At 36.6% G+C, this 19,751-nt stretch overlaps 1 protein-coding gene across 1 annotated transcript in view; it reads right to left on the reverse strand.

Moving 5' to 3' along the window:
• Positions 1-3,389: 3,389 nt before the first annotated feature.
• bnc1 (basonuclin 1) overlaps positions 3,390-19,751 on the reverse strand; it is a 49,880-nt gene continuing 33,518 nt past the window's right edge. The window contains exons 4-6 of the mRNA XM_055154637.1: positions 13,189-13,893; positions 11,996-13,137; positions 3,390-4,271 (exon numbers count right to left, since the gene is read on the reverse strand). Coding sequence (XP_055010612.1) covers positions 3,494-4,271; positions 11,996-13,137; positions 13,189-13,893 — 2,625 coding nt within the window. The 3' untranslated portion in view covers positions 3,390-3,493. The remainder of the gene's footprint in view (positions 4,272-11,995; positions 13,138-13,188; positions 13,894-19,751) is intronic.

A 19,751-nucleotide genomic window follows, 5' to 3' on the forward strand; every position in this document is an offset into this window, starting at 1 on the left:
ACGAATATAAAGCGTTTTTTTAAGACAACTGAAGGATTTTGAGCGAGAAAAAGTTTATGATCTAAAAATAGGTAAAAATCGCCACAAAATCCGACATTTTTGAAAGTTGTAGGTCCCTGTCAGCCGAACACGAGCAGGTTGTGATTACATTGCCTCTATGAGAAAAATCTTCTCTCGGCCCATGGGATTTTTTCGACTGTAGTACCACTGAGTGGCCACTACATCAACTCGAGGCAGCTACAAGCAGCAATACTGTATCCAGTTATTTTAATAGATCCATGATTGGAACACCTGCAGCAAACAGCCACATTTTTGTTCTTTCTGCTTTTTATCATCGTTGCTATTTGGTCGTCAAGTATGTAATGCGCCGCTAACGGGCCTAACTGGTATATTAAGCTTTTCCCAAATCCCGTATGAAGAAGGGCAATAATGTCTTTCCCCTTGATGAAATTCACCAAACATTCTCTTTATTCTGGCTTTAAATCCTCGATCTCGGGAATCGTTGACAACACTGAAGATATCACTGTTCGCTGATTGACTGGTGCCCGAACTTGCACTTCCGGGGTTTTTTGCGAACCGTCTATGGTATTTTGATTCCTGACTTAGTCGCTGGAGAGAAATGAAATTAAGCCGAGGCACTAGGTAGCGCCAGCCTGATAGGTAAATGATGGATAAATCCAAGAAAAGAAAAGTTTCTGAAGAAAACAGAACGTTTAATGCTACATGCTCAGATTCATTTGAGTTCACAGCTGATAAGACACACGATAAAATTATTCTGGAACACAGAAGCAGATGGCGTTTTTGGTTCACTACGAGTGGATAATTTAAGTCTGGATTTTTATTTCCTGCGAGGAGAACTCAGAAAGACATTGAGTAATAATGTGTTTAATACGGCTTTGCGTACCTCTGTTTACGTTTTACAGAAACAAAACTTAAACCCACATGGCTCATTTGCATAAACTATGAGCACTGAAAAAAACAGCTAATTCCTTGTGACAGAGGATGTGCTGCTGATGGTGAGTCTTTTCTGTGCATATATCGTGTTGGAAATGGTTCATGTGAAACTTTTTGGAGATAATATGTCTGTAGCATTTCTTTGATTTCATAAATGCAACTCACTATAGTCTTTTGTACAGAGCATCCAGGTAAAAAAATCATATAATCATATGCAGTGTTATTTTCATTTTAGATGTGAAAGGTTTTTGTGGCTCCGGGTGTTTTCTTTTCTGTGGGAGACGCTCCAAATGGTTCTTCAAGTATTTAAGGTTGCCGACCCCTGATATAGAGATTTGACTGGTTGAATGACAAACCATATAACATTCAGGGCAAAGCAATAACATCTCCATAGCGACAAGCAAGTGACCTCCACCAGAAATGTCACGCAGTGCATCTTTAACATACAACCTGGGCTATTTTCTTTAATACTGCATACCCCTTACTCTTAAAAAAGGGAGTTTTCTGTACAAACCTGTGGAATGGGAAATCTTTGGTCAACATCGGCGACAACAGAAACAGGACAAAACACCGTACAATAAATTATCGATCACAACATAGAGAATTTCAGCCAAAAAATCCGATTTCATTTTTGTTCAAAGAAATGTCGATGACACTTGTAAAATGTTACTTCAAAATGTCCAAAATACATTACATACAACGACTCACAACTGAAGATCGGACCACACAAGGGAATGTCACTGGGCAAAAAGGCAATCCAATAATGTTATTTTAATGATGTTTTTAAATTATGCTTAAAAAAAATGTATTACTAAGAAAAAAATGTGTGTAATGTGAAAATTGTTTCAAGTTTATTCTGGACTAATGATAATTTAAGTTGCGATTCTTTATAGTAATACGATTGAGAATAAGATTGTGCTTGTGTCTGCACCTTTCAGACCCTTTACAGCATTTTGAATTGATCTCAAGTATAAATACTGGTAAATTATGGTGATTTGGCAGGATTTTAAACCAGACGCCCTTCCTATCCATTACAATACTGTGACTGGAATAGGAAACGTGATGAAATGTCCGACATGGAGACGCAGTATGCACCTCCGCAGTGATTTAACCCTGCTTCCTTCTGGTCTGATGGCGATTGTTTAACATCTGTGCCACTGTTATTGACGTTAAACTTTGACTATAACATACTAAACTCAAGCTGCATCTTTAAAACTGCTTTATAGGGGTGTAACGATATCCAAGTCTCATGATACGGTATCGTCACGGTGCAATATTTATTGCAATATCGTGGGAAAGCTCACGATATCCTCCTGAGACCCGGCCCATTCATTCATTTGTGTCCTTTATAGTGGACATTGAGATAACCAGTCGATCTTTTAAGTGTTTTTGAGATAGACTCTTCATGGGGGGAGGAGTTTCCTCTGCCTAAATAGGGCACTTTTTGAGGCAACTGTAGAAGCTTGTCAAAAATGTTGGTCACAAAAAAGTTGTTATTGTACGGTTGTTAATTTCACATGGATTTAACACCAAAATGTCCCAGACGTCCAATACAGTGGACATGTTATAAAATTATAATTAAAAATAAAATAAACAAAATCTAAATGCTAAGGTGTTTGTTTACCTCCAAATAGAGAGAAAATCACAAAAAATATATATTGAAATACACTTTTTTTCTTCGAGTCCCAGGAGGATATGGTGGGGAGGTTCATGATTAGGGATGTAACAATATCAGAATCTCTCTGTACGATATTTTCACGATATACGTCTCACAGTACGATATTTATTGCGATATTTTGTGGAGGCTTACAAACAAAACTGTTAATAGGCAATTTTTTCCTCTTAAAATGCCTTGACAAGACTTAATCCAAAGAACTAAGACTTAAAAGTGCTTAGAACTTTTATTTCTTCTTGTAGTCTGCGCTGAAATGGAGCAAAGGATCATGGTCTATGTAGTTCCCTCTGTCTTTTTAGCTATTGCTGCACCATAACTCTTAATTTAAGCAAAAAGACTTCTAATTCAATATATTGTGATGGTCCACGATATTATTGTGCGAACTTTGACGATACGATCTCACGATATTTTGGTTATTGTTACACCCCTACTGCATTACAAAACTATTTTATACTAAACAAGTGGCAATTGTGATGATTTTTTTGACGTAAATACCAGACTTTACCCATCAGAGACCACTGAGCAGTAACTGTATTGATTGTCATTGAGATTCTGGCTTAATTGTGGTAAATATTTGTACCAGGTAATACAAAATTTAAACAATTCTAAAAATCGTCTAGCTCTAGTGTAAATATTTAGTGTCGTAAATACCAATGTGAATTCTTCTGAGCAATTTTTGACTTGAAAAATTTGAGAATTCGATCTAAAAATTTATATAAAAACAGTTTAATTCTACTTTTCGAGGAGGGATATTATGAAAAGTGCTAAATGGTGAGCCTTTGTGTTGGTGCCCAGTAATAGAATATAATATAAAACATACACACGTCGACGTTTAACACAGATTTTCAGTCATTTTTTCAGTCTCTACTCTTGGTCCATGGTTGGTCCTGAGCTCACCGCGAGGTTTCTGTGTAGATTTGGGTTTTGACTGTGCCTGTTCCGACTCCTCACGGACGAAAAGGAAGTATCGCAACCCGGGACCTTACATTTGTGCAGCAACCTCAAATGCACAGTTTTATAATGCGCTCTGAAAGTCCCCTTGTTGCTATAGACTTTTTGACACACGTGGCAAGTTATCGGAGACCCCGCCCCGTTCGCCTGCGCCCCTCCGCCCCCTTGCCCCGCGCAGTTCATGATCCCGTCCGCGTTCAGCTCCTGGCTTTTCCCGATATTGCCGTCGCAGCTTTCCTCGCTGTCTTCAATCGGAATGTCAAGATCTTCCATCCCTTCCTCGCTCCCGGCTCCATCGGAATCCCACGACGACCGAGCGCTACCGCTGCCCCGGACCGGACCGTAAGAGGAAGTGCTCAGGTCTAAAACCGCGCCGTCTTCCCCGCCGGCGCCCCCTACCGTCTCCTCATCCAAATTGTCTCTCGCCGGGGAGTTGCCGTTGCTGTTGGGAATGCTGGAGAGTTTGCTCATAGGGTACACCAGGCCCATTCGGTTGTGTCCCCTGAAGATGACGGAGGTCTGGGTGGCGGGGTCCCGGGTCAGGGGGTCTCGGGGGTCCAGGGGCTCCGGGGGGAAGTCCAGAGCGGAGTCCCGGTCTCGGCAGAGGGAGAGCGGGGAGAAGCGGCCGCTCGGGGGGCTGTAGGGGTCTTTGGTCAGGAGCTTGTGGTGGAGGTTCAGGTTGGAGCTGTGTCTGCGGAGAGAAGAGGGTTGAGAAAGTGGATTTAGTTTGGTTTTGTTGAAATGTTTAGTAAAAAATCTAATTATGTCCAACTTTTAGACCAACTTCTGTATTATCTGCTTTTAATAATGAATGTGTGAGTGTTTTTTAAAGCTACTTCTGCCCTTTGAATTGCACCGAGGGACAACGAACGACTGATACAAAATCTTAGTCTTATCAAAATATAATAATAACAATAATAATAAGACACTGGTTTTATACTTTTCATGGTAACACAAAGACTAAAATAACACTAAAACAACGACAAGGACAAGACAAAAGAGTAATGAAGAGCGATCATGTGTGGCATGGATAGGCTGTGAGAAAAAGGTGTGTTTTGAGCAGTTTTTTAAAGGTGTTTAGTGCGTCTGAGTTTCTAGATACTCACTTCATTAGGAAAGAATATTATTTTTGTGTTTAAAATGACGTGTGAAAAATCCCTCCCAAACAGAATCAGTGGCAAAGGAGAAATTCAATTTGTGTTAGTTTCAGAGTAGTTTCATTGTAGTTAGCTCCTCCCTTCAAACAGATATAAGGAAGTGTCCACAAGCATTTTGACCAGAACTGAAGAAGCAGCTTGGATAAACTGCCAAACGTATTCAACCAAATAAACATTTGTCCAGTTGACTAATCGAATTTCTCCTTTGCCATGTTTAAAATGACAATATATTGTGTAAAAAAGAGGGTTTTTAAATATTACTTGTTCTGAGTTTCTTTCTTAGTATCAAAATCGAGTTCGAAATGCAGGTACCGTGACACTTAATCAAATCTAGACTTAGGTAAATTTATTTTTACAGGAAACAAGTTCAAATTGTCACTTTCACTTAACATAAAACCATAATGTATTTTCTAATAGATAAATAAAAGCCCCATCGCGTAACATTTTTGATAGTAATTCAGTGAACTGCTATGCAAACTAGATGAAATACCTAAAAAGTTAATTCACAAATGGATCATTTCTATCAGTGACTAGTACTAGAACAAAAATCTTCATTCGAACAATTTTCATTTCAGCCGCCCCCATTAGTTTTTCTGTAATAAGTATTATTGTTCATTAGAAGTGAATCATCAATCATCATCTGAAGCACAGCAATAATAACAGACCAACTTCTGTATAATGTGCTCTTTTAATAATAAATGTGAGTTTTTAAAAGCTACTACTGCCCTGCGGGGACAAATGAAGATATTTAACTTGACTGCTTGATCTAAATCTAATATCAAAACTGAATATTCATTTGACACTGAAAAGAAACTTGCATCTACAGAAGCAAATCTGACCTTTCTGAATGCTATATGTATGTAGAATAAAAACTTGAAGGTGTTTAAAGAAATACTATAAATGACTTGAATTTCTGGTTTGAAAATTACATTCTATTGTGCTTAAAAGAGGGTTTTTAATTGTATTTGCCCTTTGAAAATTGGATATTGAATATTTAGCCTTTAACTTTAGATTTAATGTAACGTTACGAAACTCGATTTCAATACTAAGGGTCAAGTCAAGTTAAAGTAAAATTACAATTTCCATCTTGTGTATAATGTGTTCTTTTGATAATGAATGTGAGTTTTTAAAAGCTACTACTGCCCCGCGGGGACAAATAAAGATTTAACTTGACTGCTTGATCTAAATCTAGTATCAAAACCGGATACTCATTTGACACTGAAAAGAAACTTGCACTGATATAAGCAAATCTGACCTTTGTAGATTGAAACTTCAAGGTATTTAAGGAAATACTCTTAATTCTGTTCTAAAAATTACATTCTATTGTGTTAAAAAAGAGGGGTTTTGTTGTCTTTGTGGTTTAGAGTATTTAGCGTTTTTCTTAGTATCGAAATCAAATTTGAAATGTTAGTTTTGTGATGTTAAATTAAATCTAAACTCAAGTTAAAGTAAAATTACAATTTCCATCTTGTGTATAATGTGTTCTTTTAATAATGAATGTGTGTTTTTAAAAGCTACTACTGCCCCACGGGTACAAATAAAAATATTTAACTTGACTGCTTGATCTAATTCTAGTATCAAAACTGGATACTCATTTGACACTGAAAAGAAACTTGCACTGACAAAAGCAAATCTGACGTTTGTAGATTGAAACTTCAAGGTATTTAAGGAAATCCTATTAATGATTTGAATTTCTGGTTTGAAAATTACATTCTATTGTGTTAAAAGAGAGTTTTTAATTGTCTTTGCGCTTTCAAAATTGGTATTGAGTATTTAGCCTTTTCCTTAGTATCAAAATCGAGTTTGAAATTTTAGTTTGTGACATTGAATTAAATCTAAACTCAAGTTAAAGTAAAATTACAATTTCCATCTTGTGTATAATGTGTTCTTTTAATAATGAATGTGAGTTTTTAAAAGCTACTAGTTCCCCGCGGGGACAATTTAACTTGACAGCTTGATCGAAATCTAGTATCAAAACTGGATACTCATTTGAATAAGTATTGACGCTGAGTAGAAACTTACATCGACGTAAGCAAATCTGACCTTTGTAGATTGAGACTTCAAGGTATTTAAGGAAAAACTATTAATTCTGTTTTGAAAATTACATTCTATTGTGTTAAAAAAGAGGGTTTTTATTGTCTTTGCGCTTTCAAAATTGAGTATTTTCCTTAAATTTTCCTTAGTATCAAAATCGAGTTTGTAATTTTAGTTTTGTGACGCTAAATTCAATTTAAACTCAAGTTAAAGTAAAATTACAATTTCCAACTCCAGTATAAAGTGTGTTTTTAAAAGCTACTAATGCCCCGTGGGGACAAATAAAGATTTAACTTGACTTCTTGATCTAACTCTAGTACCAAAACTGGATACTCATTTGACACTGAAAAGAAACTTGCATCGATAGAAGCAAATCTGACATTTCTGAATAGTTTATATTTGCAGAATGAGACTTCAAGGTGTTTGAGGAAATACTATTCATATTTGTATTCATTCTGTTTTGAAAATTACATACTTTTGTGTTAAAAAAGAAGGTTTTTAAATGTCTTTACGCTTTCAAAATTGGGTATTTGAGTATTTCGCCTTTTCGAGTTTGAAACTGAAATGAAATCTAAACTCAAGTTAAAGTAAAATTACAATTTACATGAAACAAAAAAGAGGAGATTAAGTTCAAATTGTCGCTTTCAATTAACACGAAACCTTGTCTGACAAATAAAAGCTCTCATTTTTCTTTCTCAGTCAGTGAAATGTTACGCAAACCCACTTGTTCCTGTAGACGATTTAAGTCACAAAGCCAAAACTCAAATCCACACGACCTGAAACCGTCTAGAAATGATAAAAATACAAATCCATATATAGTCTTGATTTGCGAGTGTGAAACTTTGTGGTGTAAAATTTGCTATTCAATATTGACAGCTGATGAATAAATAAACAGCCATCTTCTTGTTTACAGACTCATTTTGCCTTATAAGACTGCGAGGACACTAAACAGACTCTGATTTCTCTCACTACACAAGAATGTACAAATCGATATGTGACCGCGCTGACCCCGTTTAATAACAGCTGCTGGAGTTTTTCAAAAATTTATGCAGTTTCCAGCACAAAACACCACATCTCGACGCGCAAGTGAAATGTCTCTGCACTATCCGTAACGGGGAACTAAATACGTGCGCGTCAATATATTATAATACTGTAGAGAAGTCTATATTTGGAGATTCAGTAAGAAAAGTGCACGTCGTGATAAATATGCAGCACTTCCCACGGCTGTAGCTGGGGCTGGAGTCTGAAAAAAAAAATCCACCAAAAGGCCAAGTCCTGCAGCTGTCATTGAAAATCAGGTCCGCACTGTCAAGTACAGATTTCGTTTTTCGGCTGAAAGTAAATATGTTGAAGTGGTTGGAAATTCTAGCGTATTTTTAATCAAAACGAAACGTGATATTGTGCTGGAAATACTAGTTCTTCGTCTCACACTTGCACACACACGGTAAATAGTCTAAAAATACCACAACTTTAAGGATTTAGGAGTTAATATTAGCGCAAATAAATAAAAACTTGACAAATATTTCACTCTGAATCAATAAATTCCATATATTTGTGACCGAAATTGGAAGATAAATGAGAATATTCATCGTTTTCATGAAAAAGTAGGACGGTTGCCATAGAAATTAGAAACAAAAATGGCAGTAAAATTTGACTTTTCGTTGTTTTCATGAAAAAGCCGGTCTGTTGTCATAGAAATTTGAAACAAAAATGCCAAAAAACAAAACTTAAAATTTGAAATGGCGAAAAACTCCTCAAAAATTTCGATATTTATGCATTTAGACGGTGCTCAAATTTTCAGAAAAACAAATTTTTATGTGCTACTATTGTTAATTGTCGACTATTATTGCTTTTTAAACATTAAAAACATACATTGAAATAATATAAAATAACCACTTTAAATATTTAGTGTTAATATTAGCGCAAATAAATAAAAACTTGACAAACATTTCACTCTGAATGAATAAAAAATCCATATATTTATGACTGAAACTGGAAGATAAATGAGAGTATTCATCATTTTCATGAAAAAGCAGGTCTGTTGCCATAGAAATTTGGAATGGCGAAAAACTCCTCAAAATTTTATATATTTATGCATTTCGACGGTGCTCAAAATTTCAGAAAGACAGGTAAAAAAAATCCATATATTTATGACTGAAACTGCAAGATAAATGAGACTATTTATCATTTTTATGAAAAAGTAGGACTGTTGTCATAGAAATTAGAAACAAAAATGGCACAAAACAAAAAAAAAACTAAAATTTGGAATTAAAATTTTCAATATTTATGCATTTCGATGGTGTTCAAAATTTCAGAAAGTGAGGTTTTTATGTGCTTCTCTTGTCAATTATCAACTACTATTGCTTTTTGAACATTGAAAACATACATCAAAATAATATAAAATAACCACTAACAACAAATAAATAAAAACCTGTTATAAATTTCACTCTGAATCAATAAATATCCATATATTTATGACTGAAACTGTAAGATAAATGAGAATATTCATTGTTTTCATGAAAAAGTAGGTCTGTTGCCATAGAAATTAGAAACAAAAATATCACAAAAACAAAAAAAACTAAAATTTTGAATCAAAATTTTATATATTTATGCATTTTGATGGTGCTCAATTTTTCAGAAAGACTGTAAAATGGAAAATAAATGAGAAAATTCATCGTTTTCATGAAAAAGTAGGACTGTTGCCATAGAAATTAAGAACAAAAATGGAAAAATAAACTGACTAAAATTTGGAATGGAGAAAAACTCCTCAAAATTTTTGATATTTGCATTTAGATGGTGCTCAAAATTTCAGAAAAACTTTTTAAAAATCCATATATTTATGACTGAAATTGGAAGATAAATGAGAATATTCATCGTTTTCATGAAAAAATAGGTCTCTTGCCATAGAAATTAGAAACAAAAATGGCAAAAAACAAACAAAAACTAAAATTTGAAATCAAAATTTTATATATTTATGCATTTCGACGGTGCTCAACAGGTTTTAATGTGCTTCTATTGTCAATTGTCCACTACTATTGCCATTTAAACATTAAAAACATGCATCAAAATAATATAAAATAAAAAAACTGTCGATTATAACGTTATTTTTCAAGCTGAAATCTCAATACTGAATGAAAAACCCCACCCAGCTGCACCCATTAACTTCACCTGCCACTGTAATAACACTGTGTACCTCCCCCCTCCTCCTCTTTCTCCTCGTCTTCCTCCTTCTCTGTCTGTATTTATAAACTCCCCTCTGTTTTCTCTGGAGCGTCTTTGGCCCTGATCCAGACTTGAGCCGAACAAGAGTCAAACACACAAACACAATGAATAAACCATTAGCATCCATAGCCTTTGTATTGGCTCCACCGCTGCTCGTACAGTTAGACGCCGTTTGGTTTGCAGTCGCGTTTTTACTCTTGTGGTGTACCAGTGTATACAAGCACCAATTTCAGCTCCACCGCTCGCTGCACCAGACCACAAGTGAAATCTGAGGCCTCTTAAAATCCAGTAATGTGGGTATTTGTAAAAATCTGTGTGGTTAATGAATTATAATGTTTGTGGGTTCGTCGCGGAAAAAAAAACTGTGCCGTGTTTCAGTTCAAGCAACGTCCAGATAATTTCCCTTGTGGATCATCAAAGTTTGTCTTTGTCTAATATACCGACTTACTTATTCTTAAAAGTCAGATTTTACTTCATATACTGGCTATTTTATTTGATTATTTTGCTATGTGCACTACTTTGTAAACAGCTTTTATTTGCAAAACGTGGTCATTTCAGTTTCCTCTTATATGCAAAATTTCGAGCTTTTTCAGCGTTTCAAAGATGTAATATTTTGCTTTTAATTGTTAATCACTATGGCGACTGACCAAATTTTTCATCAGTCTGAAACGTGTGAAAAATCTCTCAGTCGTCCAGGTAGAATCCATCGAAAAAGGAGAAACTCAATTTGTCGACTGGATAAAAGTTTATTTGGTCGAGTACGTTTCGCAGCTCGTCCAAGATGCTTCTTCAGTTCTAAAGTCCAGGTTGGTTCTTGGTTCTACACAACCAAATAAACTTTCGTTCAGTCGACAAACTGAATTTCTCCTTCGCCATCATTCTGAAACCCATGGATGTTGTTTGGATTGACTAAAAATAGAAGGTATATTTCAAGTTTAGAACCACAGGGAAGCATCTGCCTTAGACTCTCATACAGTTGTTTTTCTGTCATGTTTTCAAATAAAATAGAAAACACACACTAAAGTCGTAGTGGAGGTGAAAATGCAAAGAGCAGCACTTTTAAATCTCTGTCATGGTTTAACATCAGCGTGAGAGAAAGAGGGCGGGGCTAACTGTTATTTCTGAAACATGTTTTTTTTTTTGCGCACTCATGGTTCAAATCAGGTGTTGCTGTTTCAGGTGACAAAACAACCTTCTATGGACCAATATTATTAATTAATATTGTTCAAATGCAGATTTCTCTTGTAATAAATGTGGTTCTTATGTAGTAATGTCTAGTCTAACAGAAATGATCAAATTCAACACTTGATGACAAAATCAGAGAGCTGCATCTTAGGATCCTGTATTGTATTGTTCTGTTTTGAATGTTTTTTCTTTCTTTTCTGTTAATGCTGTTTTTGTTAATGTATTTAGGACCTCCTCGCAAACATGATGCTATATCTCAATGGGCTTCCCTTATGAATAAATAAATAAATAAAACATTTGTGAATTTACGTTTTAGATATTTCAAAGCAAAGCACAACGTAATCAGCGCTAAAAACTGTCTCTTGTTCCCATTTGCGAGTTTAACATCATCAAATTCTAGATCTGAAAACCATCAATTGGCCCTTTAAGTCGTATCTATACAATATAAACAATATTTTTTAACAATATTTAATGAAATTTGCTCTTCTCCTTTCTAAACAAATGACAGAAATGCAAAATCAACATTTAAATTTGGTTGTTAAAGGTGCAGATGTAACTTTTCTGGTAAGAGTCCAGCAGCTGGTTGTGTCTTTGGAGATTGCTTTTCCTGGAATGTACCGCAGTATGGCATTAAACTTGCTTATTATGTAAATACAACAAACATTCTAGGCACATCTCCATGACCAGACGAGTTACATAGTGCACCTTTAAATTTTGATTAATTGTGATTTTTACCATTTTTTTGTTTTGCAGTGTACCATAATAAAAAAATTTAACATAGAAATCATTTGACCTTAAATTCTTGTCTGTGTCTCACCTGTCTCTGCTTCGTCGCGATGGGAAAGCTGCGTTGCACCCGTCCACCGTGCACAGATGCATCTCCTTTAGGTGCACGCTCTGATAATGCATTTTAACACTGTACGGGTTTTTAAAAGTCTTGCTGCAGATCTCACAGTGGTGCGGCATCTCCGAATCCTCGTCCAGATTCGAATCTCCAAAATCTTCAAGCTCTTCCTTTTCCTGGTCTAAATTCTGCGGAGAGCTCCCGTTGGTCAGTTCTCCGTTGCTCCACCTGTGCTCTGAAATCTTGTGCGTGGTAATTTCGTCTTTCTCATCCTCGGCGTTCATTGCGTTTTTTTCCGATTTCTCGAAAGGCGACGTCGCGCAAGTTATGACTCCAGTTTCAACTTGCCTGCCGTCTTGTTTGTCGAAATTATCCCCCAGATTTTGCTTGTCGTTGTTTTCGAATTCATTTTTCCTCGCCAGTACGTGATTGTCAAACTCCTCCTTGCCGTGCAGCATCTCGTCTTCGGAGCTGCTACCTTTGTCCATGAGTTCGTTGTTTAGTTCCATCGTCTCTTTCTCGATTTTGATCGGCATACTCGATTTGCGCGACTTCTTCTTTGGTATGGGGTCTAAAATACACGGCTCCTGCATCGTCGTCGGTTTGACTGTCACCGATGACGACAAAAGCGGCAAAGACGGCAAAGTCCCCGGCGTATTCGCGAGCTCGGCCGGCGTGACTAAACTACGGTAAAACGGTAAAACTGGCTGCACTGTTTTCAAATTCGGAAACAGAATCCCGCTTTGCCCGATACTCGAAAACGACGAATTGAGTTTGGAACCGTTCTCGACTTGGCTGATCATGTAACTTGGCATGGACTTGTGATTGTCTGAAATCGGACTTCCGTAATCGTTGCGTTTTTCTTGCGAGTTCTCATCCGCGGACAGGCTACCGCGCAAATCCTTATCTCTGTTGTTGCGGTTCATCGGCATGTGCAAGCGGGGGTTGGGGTTGGCGCTGTGCCTGTTGCGGCTTCGGAGCGAGCTAAAGACCATGTTGCAGCCCTCGATGGTGCACTTGTGTTTGATTTTGAGATGCACGGCGTTATAGTGGATTTTCAAAGTCCCCTTGTCGTAGAATGTCTTTTCGCAGGCGTTGCAAAACACACGCCCTTTCTTCATCGAGCTGACTCCCCCCGCTCCTATCCCCCCGTTGCTTGTCAAAACAGCACCTCCGCCGCTCGGCCCGTTTCTATCGAGGGAGCGCATCTTTCCCTCAGGCGACATCTGCGCTACCTCTGAGCTCATTGAAGGCGTGCAGGGAGTCGAGGGCCCGTCTGAGTAGTTATCGCTGGTCGAGAAATCCTCAGGTTCGATTTTCGTGGTGGCGTTTCCTTGGAGACCGTCTAACTGTTTGTCAGAGTCCAAATCGGAACCGAACGGAGCCGAGCCGGCCCCCAAGAGACCGCCGTCATTTGTATGCGAAAGAGTTAGTTGGTTCGCGAGGCTGTCCCGACTCGGCTCGTCCCGCCTTTGGTTTTCCATGGTGGCGCGCTGCTGGTGTTGTTGGAGCATGCTGTTTTGCGAGCCTAGAAACGGGGTGGGGACTGAACCGAGGAGCTGGAAAGGAAGCATAAACGCCATGCTGTTGATGAAGTTCTCGAAATGGTGCATGCTGTTGCCGCTGAGCTTCTCGACGTTGGTGGTGGTGAGGTTGGCGGTGGTCCTCGGCGTGTTGCGTTCGATGAAAGTGCGGATGTCGGAGTTGGTGCGAGTGCTTGGGACTAAAACAGCCTGGCCCTCCTTGTCCTGCAGAGCCATGAGTTCAACGATGGATTTAGTTTCTCCAAAGCGAAGGAACTGTTGCAAAGTCGCGATCTCCTCTTCGAACGTCATGATCGCCCAACGGTCCAGAACCTTCCCAGCAACATCCTGAAACAAAAGAAAAAGACTATGTATTAATTATATCAGAGCGTTGTTTATATTGTTGTACTGATAGGAAAATCGACACAGAAGAATCCTAATAGTACTTAGAAGGGATGTAACAATTTCCAAATCTCTCGGTACAATATTATCACGATATTTATTGCTGAGAGGCTGATATAATTGTAGATAGGACACTTTTTTGCTTTTAAAATACCTTGACAAGATTTTGGTGTGAATTATTTCCATCATAATCCCAAGAATTCAAGTAAAAAACATATTTCTTCATGTTGTCTGTGCTGAAATGAATCATGGGATATGTAGTTTTCTATGTTTATAAGCTGTTGCTACTGTAAAACAATGCATTTAAGCAAAGAAATTTGTAATTTGATATATTGTGACATCCCACGATATTATTGTGAGACAATACGATATCACGATATTTCGGTTATTGTTACATCTCTAGTACTTAGTAAAGTATCTTAAGTGTTAAAATGATGATAGAAGGATAAAGGCATTTGTAGACATTATCTATAAATTATATTCTTCGTGTGCTTGCCTCTCTACAGATCTGACCTATGACCTTGTTGTCTCTGGAAAATAGATAAATTGAATGCCGTGCTGTGGCAAAAACATCTCCATGGTAACAAGGCCGTGATGGAGAATTCACAAGAGAAGCGACATAGTGCACCTTTAAAACAATTTACATGTAAAATTACTAGGAATGTAATAATAATGGAGATACTGTGAAATTGTATCGTCGAAAGTCTCACTACTCAATAATATCGTGGACCATCACAATATCGAATCACAAGTCTCTTTGCTTAAATTAAGAGTTATGGTGCAGCAATAACTTAACAGAGGAGGGAACTACATAGACCATGATCCTTTGCTCCGTTTCAGCCAGACTAAATGAAGAAATAATTGCTCTAAACTGTTTTAGAATAAGTCTTGTCAAGGGATTTTAAGAAAAAAAAGTAGAAATTTCTTAGCAAAAATATCGCAATAAATATCGTACAGTGAGATACATATCGTGAAAATATCGTACAGAGAGATTTGGATATCGTTACATCCCTAAAAATTACTTATATGTCTGATGATGTGTATGGTTAACAAAATTATATTAAAATGTACTTATACTTTTGAAACTAACTAATTGTTTTATTTCATTCTGTCTGAAATTATTAATTCATAAATTTGTGGTTTTGTTGTTTATTTGCATTATGATATTTTCCAAAAAATACAATGCAGTTACAATTGGTCGATCACTGTCATGTGACTCCTATCTCTGGTTCTAAGGACTTTTTTTAAAAATTTTTTTTCATCAAGTTTATATCCAATCCAACTTTATTTGTATAGCACATTTTATAAACAAGACAGTTTCCAAAGTGCTTCACAAACAAGAGGAACTAATAGAATCTATAGATAAACAAATAATAATAAAATAAAAAAAAATAAAAATTAAATCTATAAATAAAGGCAGTACTAAAAAATAAAATACATAAATAAACAATAAATAAATAAATAAAAACAAGAGGAACTAATAGAATCTATAGATAAACAAATAATAATAAAATCAACAACAAAAAAATAAAAAAATCTATAAATAAAGGCAGTACTAAAAAATAAAATATATAAATAAACAATAAATAAATAAATAAAAACAAGAGGAACTAATATAATCTAGGGATAAACAAATAATAATAAAATCAATGAACAAAAATAATAAAATCAATAAATAAAGACAGTACTTAAAAAATAAAATAGATAAAAAATAAAATAAAATAAATAAATAAATAAATAAACGACACAGATGACCGTGCAACTTATAGGTATAGTTAAAGCTAATTAAATTAATACATTTGGGTTCATAATGTAGCCTTAAACCAAAAACTGTGTGCAATTTCACAGCCACAGTCTTTGAAAATATCTCGTTGATTAAAATAACTCGTCTTAAATAAGTTTGTTTAGAGAAAGAGTGCGCGGCGCCAGGGGACAGAGCAAGGTTAGCCAGAGGGAGCGTTCATATCATTAGTATTGTGCGTGTCTCCCGCGCTCATACATATTCAGGAGACGCTTTACGTGACATAACCCATGAAGAAGAGTGGCAGCGCGGCTAAATAAAGGAATTACAGTTGGAGCTAATTGCAGCGGGCAGCCGAGCGTTTCATCTCCCAGGTCGTTCTTCTTCATTTGAATCACTGGAGTTAGCACGTTAGCGGGTTAGCGAGATAGCCGCCGTCGTGTTTTTAGCTAGCGCTGACATACGCCCCGGCGCGCCCACTTAGCATTGTACGAGTATCACATCACAAACTATGTACACGCACAAGAAATATATTATAGTGTATAGAATTACAGACTTGATTTTGATATTGTTTCTTTAGAGAATTCATGAATACGGTGACCAGATTTATCCAAAACCACTGATTTGTCCCAGTTTTATACAAGAAATGTCGCTAGTGTCACTATTTTTAACCAATTTGATCCTTTTCAACAGTAAAGTGAGGCATACATTGTTATTTGTTTAGCTACTACTACTACCACTACTACTAATACTACTACTATGACTACTATTACTATTACTACTACTACTACTACTACTAACTAATACTACTACGAATACTACTAATACTACCACTACCACTACTATTACTATTACTACTATGAATACTACTAATACTTCGACTATTATTACTATTACTACTACTACTACTACCACCACTACTATTACTATTACTACTACTACTACTACTACTATGACTACTACTACTAATACTACTACTACAACTACTATTACTACTACTACTACTACGACTACTACTAATACTACTGCTACGACTCCTATTACTATTACTACTACTACGACTACTATTACTATTACTAATTACTACTACGACTACTATTACTATTACTACTACTACTACTACTATTACTATTACTACTACTTGGACTACTATTACTACTACTACCACTACTATTACTATTACTAATACTACTACGACTACTACTAATACTACTATGACTACTACTATTACTACTACTACTACTACTAGGACTACTATTACTACTACTACTACCATTACTATTACTAATACTACTACGAATACTACTAATACTACTACTATGACTACTACTATTACTACTACTACTACTAGGACTACTATTACTACTACTACTACCATTACTATTACTAATACTACTACGAATACTACTAATACTACTACTATGACTACTATTACTACTACTACTACTACTACTAGGACTACTATTACTAAAAAAATGTCTATACTCAGAGGTGGTGCTACCATTAGGCAAAAGTAGGCGACTGCCCAGGGCCCCCAAACCTGGAGGGGCCCCCAAACAATTGCCCTCAGTGCCACTAATGGCCGAGACCTCAGAGCAATTTGACATTAAACAATAATCATAAGAAAAATAATCATATGTAATGGGTGTAAACAAAAATGTAATTGTACTAACAAAAAAAAAACAACTTTCAGCTCTGGTTCAGCTTTAGTAGGCGACCAAACTAATAAAAGTTTCCAATCCACTTCAAATTCCACAATCCAATTCTAGTTCAAATAAATAAAGATGTGCATGTCTCAGTAACAAAGGGGAAAAACAGACAATAAATATATTAAAAACCAAAACAAAACGGTGCATTATAATGAAGGCCCCACACTTAAGTTCGCCTAGGGCCCCCAAATTTTTAACAGCACCACTGACTGTACTGACTCACATGTTAGTCATGAATGGGCTGAGGGCAGAACAATTTTCCTTAATTACACACTCGTTTCACAATTTTATTATTACCAACCACCACAAACCCAAAGGATGTCCCAGGGTTTTTTTTATTTTATTTTGGAAATCTAGTCACCCTATTCATGAATGAAAATTGCCAGTGGACATAGCACCATTGCGATGTATTTAAAGGTGCACCATGTAACTTTTCTGAAAACGGGGCCATCACCTGCTCGTTTTTTTTGGAAATGTTGCAGTAATTCTTTGCCTTTGGAATGTTCCACAGGCATTAAATTTAATATTACTGTCTTCAGATGTTTTTATCCCTGTTGTCAGATGAAGAAAAAAGGTAGAGCGCTTCACCAGGTCATAAAAAGAGTCAAAAATAGCAGTACAAGTACTCTACGAGTGGTCACTTTGCCCTGACGAAGACCATCCTGCTGGTCGAAAAGCGTTGGCGTCCCTTCATGTAATAAAGGACTTTTAATATATTCAGTCAGAGTGCCTCGGGTTTGTACCTTACCCATTTTTACATTTTCCAGTAAGGGTAATTTTCTGTTCAAATTACGCCTGTTGTATTTTAATTTCAAATTTTAGTCACAATTTGGTCTTTCTCAAATTATTTAAACTAAGGCACATGCCCATGTACTTTAAATACAGCAGAGTAATAATTTTTAGGGATGTAACATTAACCAAAATATCGAATTACAAGTCTCTTTGGTGCAGTAAAAAGACAAAGGGAACTACATAGACCATGATCCTTTGCTCCATTTCAGTGCAGACTACAAGAAGAAATAACAATTCTAAGCACTTTTAAGTCTTTGGATTAAGTCTTGTCAATGCATTTTAAGAGATAAAAGTTTTGTTCACAATGTCCACAAAATATCGCAATAAATATCGTACCGTGAGATGTATATCGTGAAAATATCGTACAGAGAGATTTGGATATTGTTACATGCTTAACTGTGAGCTTTCCCACGATATCGCAATAAATATCGTATCGTGAGACTTGGATATCGTTACACCCCTAATCATTTTCTGAAGCTACTGACTTACATTTGGATAAATTATGGACTTTTGTGTATAATAAAGTGTTCCTTTGACGAGCTCTGACGTCCTTTTACTCTATTCCAGCATCCATTTTAAACCAAGGACAATGATTTTTGAAGATCATAAAAATAAAAGTGTCAATACTGATTCAAGATTTACCCAAATAAAAATATTGGAAACGCGAGAGAGAATTTTCTAACGAGATAACAACAAGAACATATGGAATTCTGCTTGAGTAATCACATTCATATATACAGTATCACACACGGAGCCTCGTATAGATCCGTGCGTTCTCATTGGAGTTTGTGATCAGGCTGCTCCTCTCCTCCTCTCCCCGCTCTAATCACATGTGAGCTGGGCCTCTTTGAAAAGCGTAACCACGTTTAATATTTGATCACACGGCATCCACCCAGCGCCTGTCGAGGATTCTGACTCCGGCTGGCCATTAGACAAGCTAACATGAATTAAACGCACCCCAGCAGAATACATGATGGCGAGTTGATGCAGAGGAGAGAGGGAGGGGGGCGCAGTGGACGCTTACACATACATACGGGCTCAAGGACAGCTGCCGGTTGGCTTCATCATTAAAGGAAATCTCCGGTAAAAACACGATATTTACAAATGTGTTGGAGATGTCCCCGGTTCGTACTGGGAATGGAACGAAAAAGCAAAGTGGCTCCAAACTCCCTTTTCCTCAAAAATTCCTTCAGTGCCTCCTCCCCCTGACTCAAGCGTCTCTCAACAGCAGTGTCCTGTCCTGAACTACAAATCCAGCCATAAATATTTTCGATTTGATTGCTGATTTTGGATCGTTTGAGTTTATATTTATTGAAACTTGTGAGTTCTCGTGTCGACCAGGTGAGCCACTAAACAGGATTTTTGCAATAATTTCAGTTTGTTACGGTGTTGTGAGTCATGCCAGACTGCGACAAATATAAATCTGGTACGAGACGGGTTAGGACTGATCAAGTCTCTGCGCTAAAACAGGCTCAAACAGGTAAGGATAAATAAACATTATTGCTTTTTGACTCTATACAGAAACATTTACTCATTAAAGGTGCATTACGCAACATCCAGCT

Source organism: Boleophthalmus pectinirostris, unplaced genomic scaffold (genome assembly GCF_026225935.1).
Source record: "Boleophthalmus pectinirostris isolate CB_2022bp ecotype Guang Dong unplaced genomic scaffold, ASM2622593v1 HiC_scaffold_19, whole genome shotgun sequence".
Taxonomy (NCBI): domain Eukaryota; kingdom Metazoa; phylum Chordata; class Actinopteri; order Gobiiformes; family Gobiidae; genus Boleophthalmus; species Boleophthalmus pectinirostris.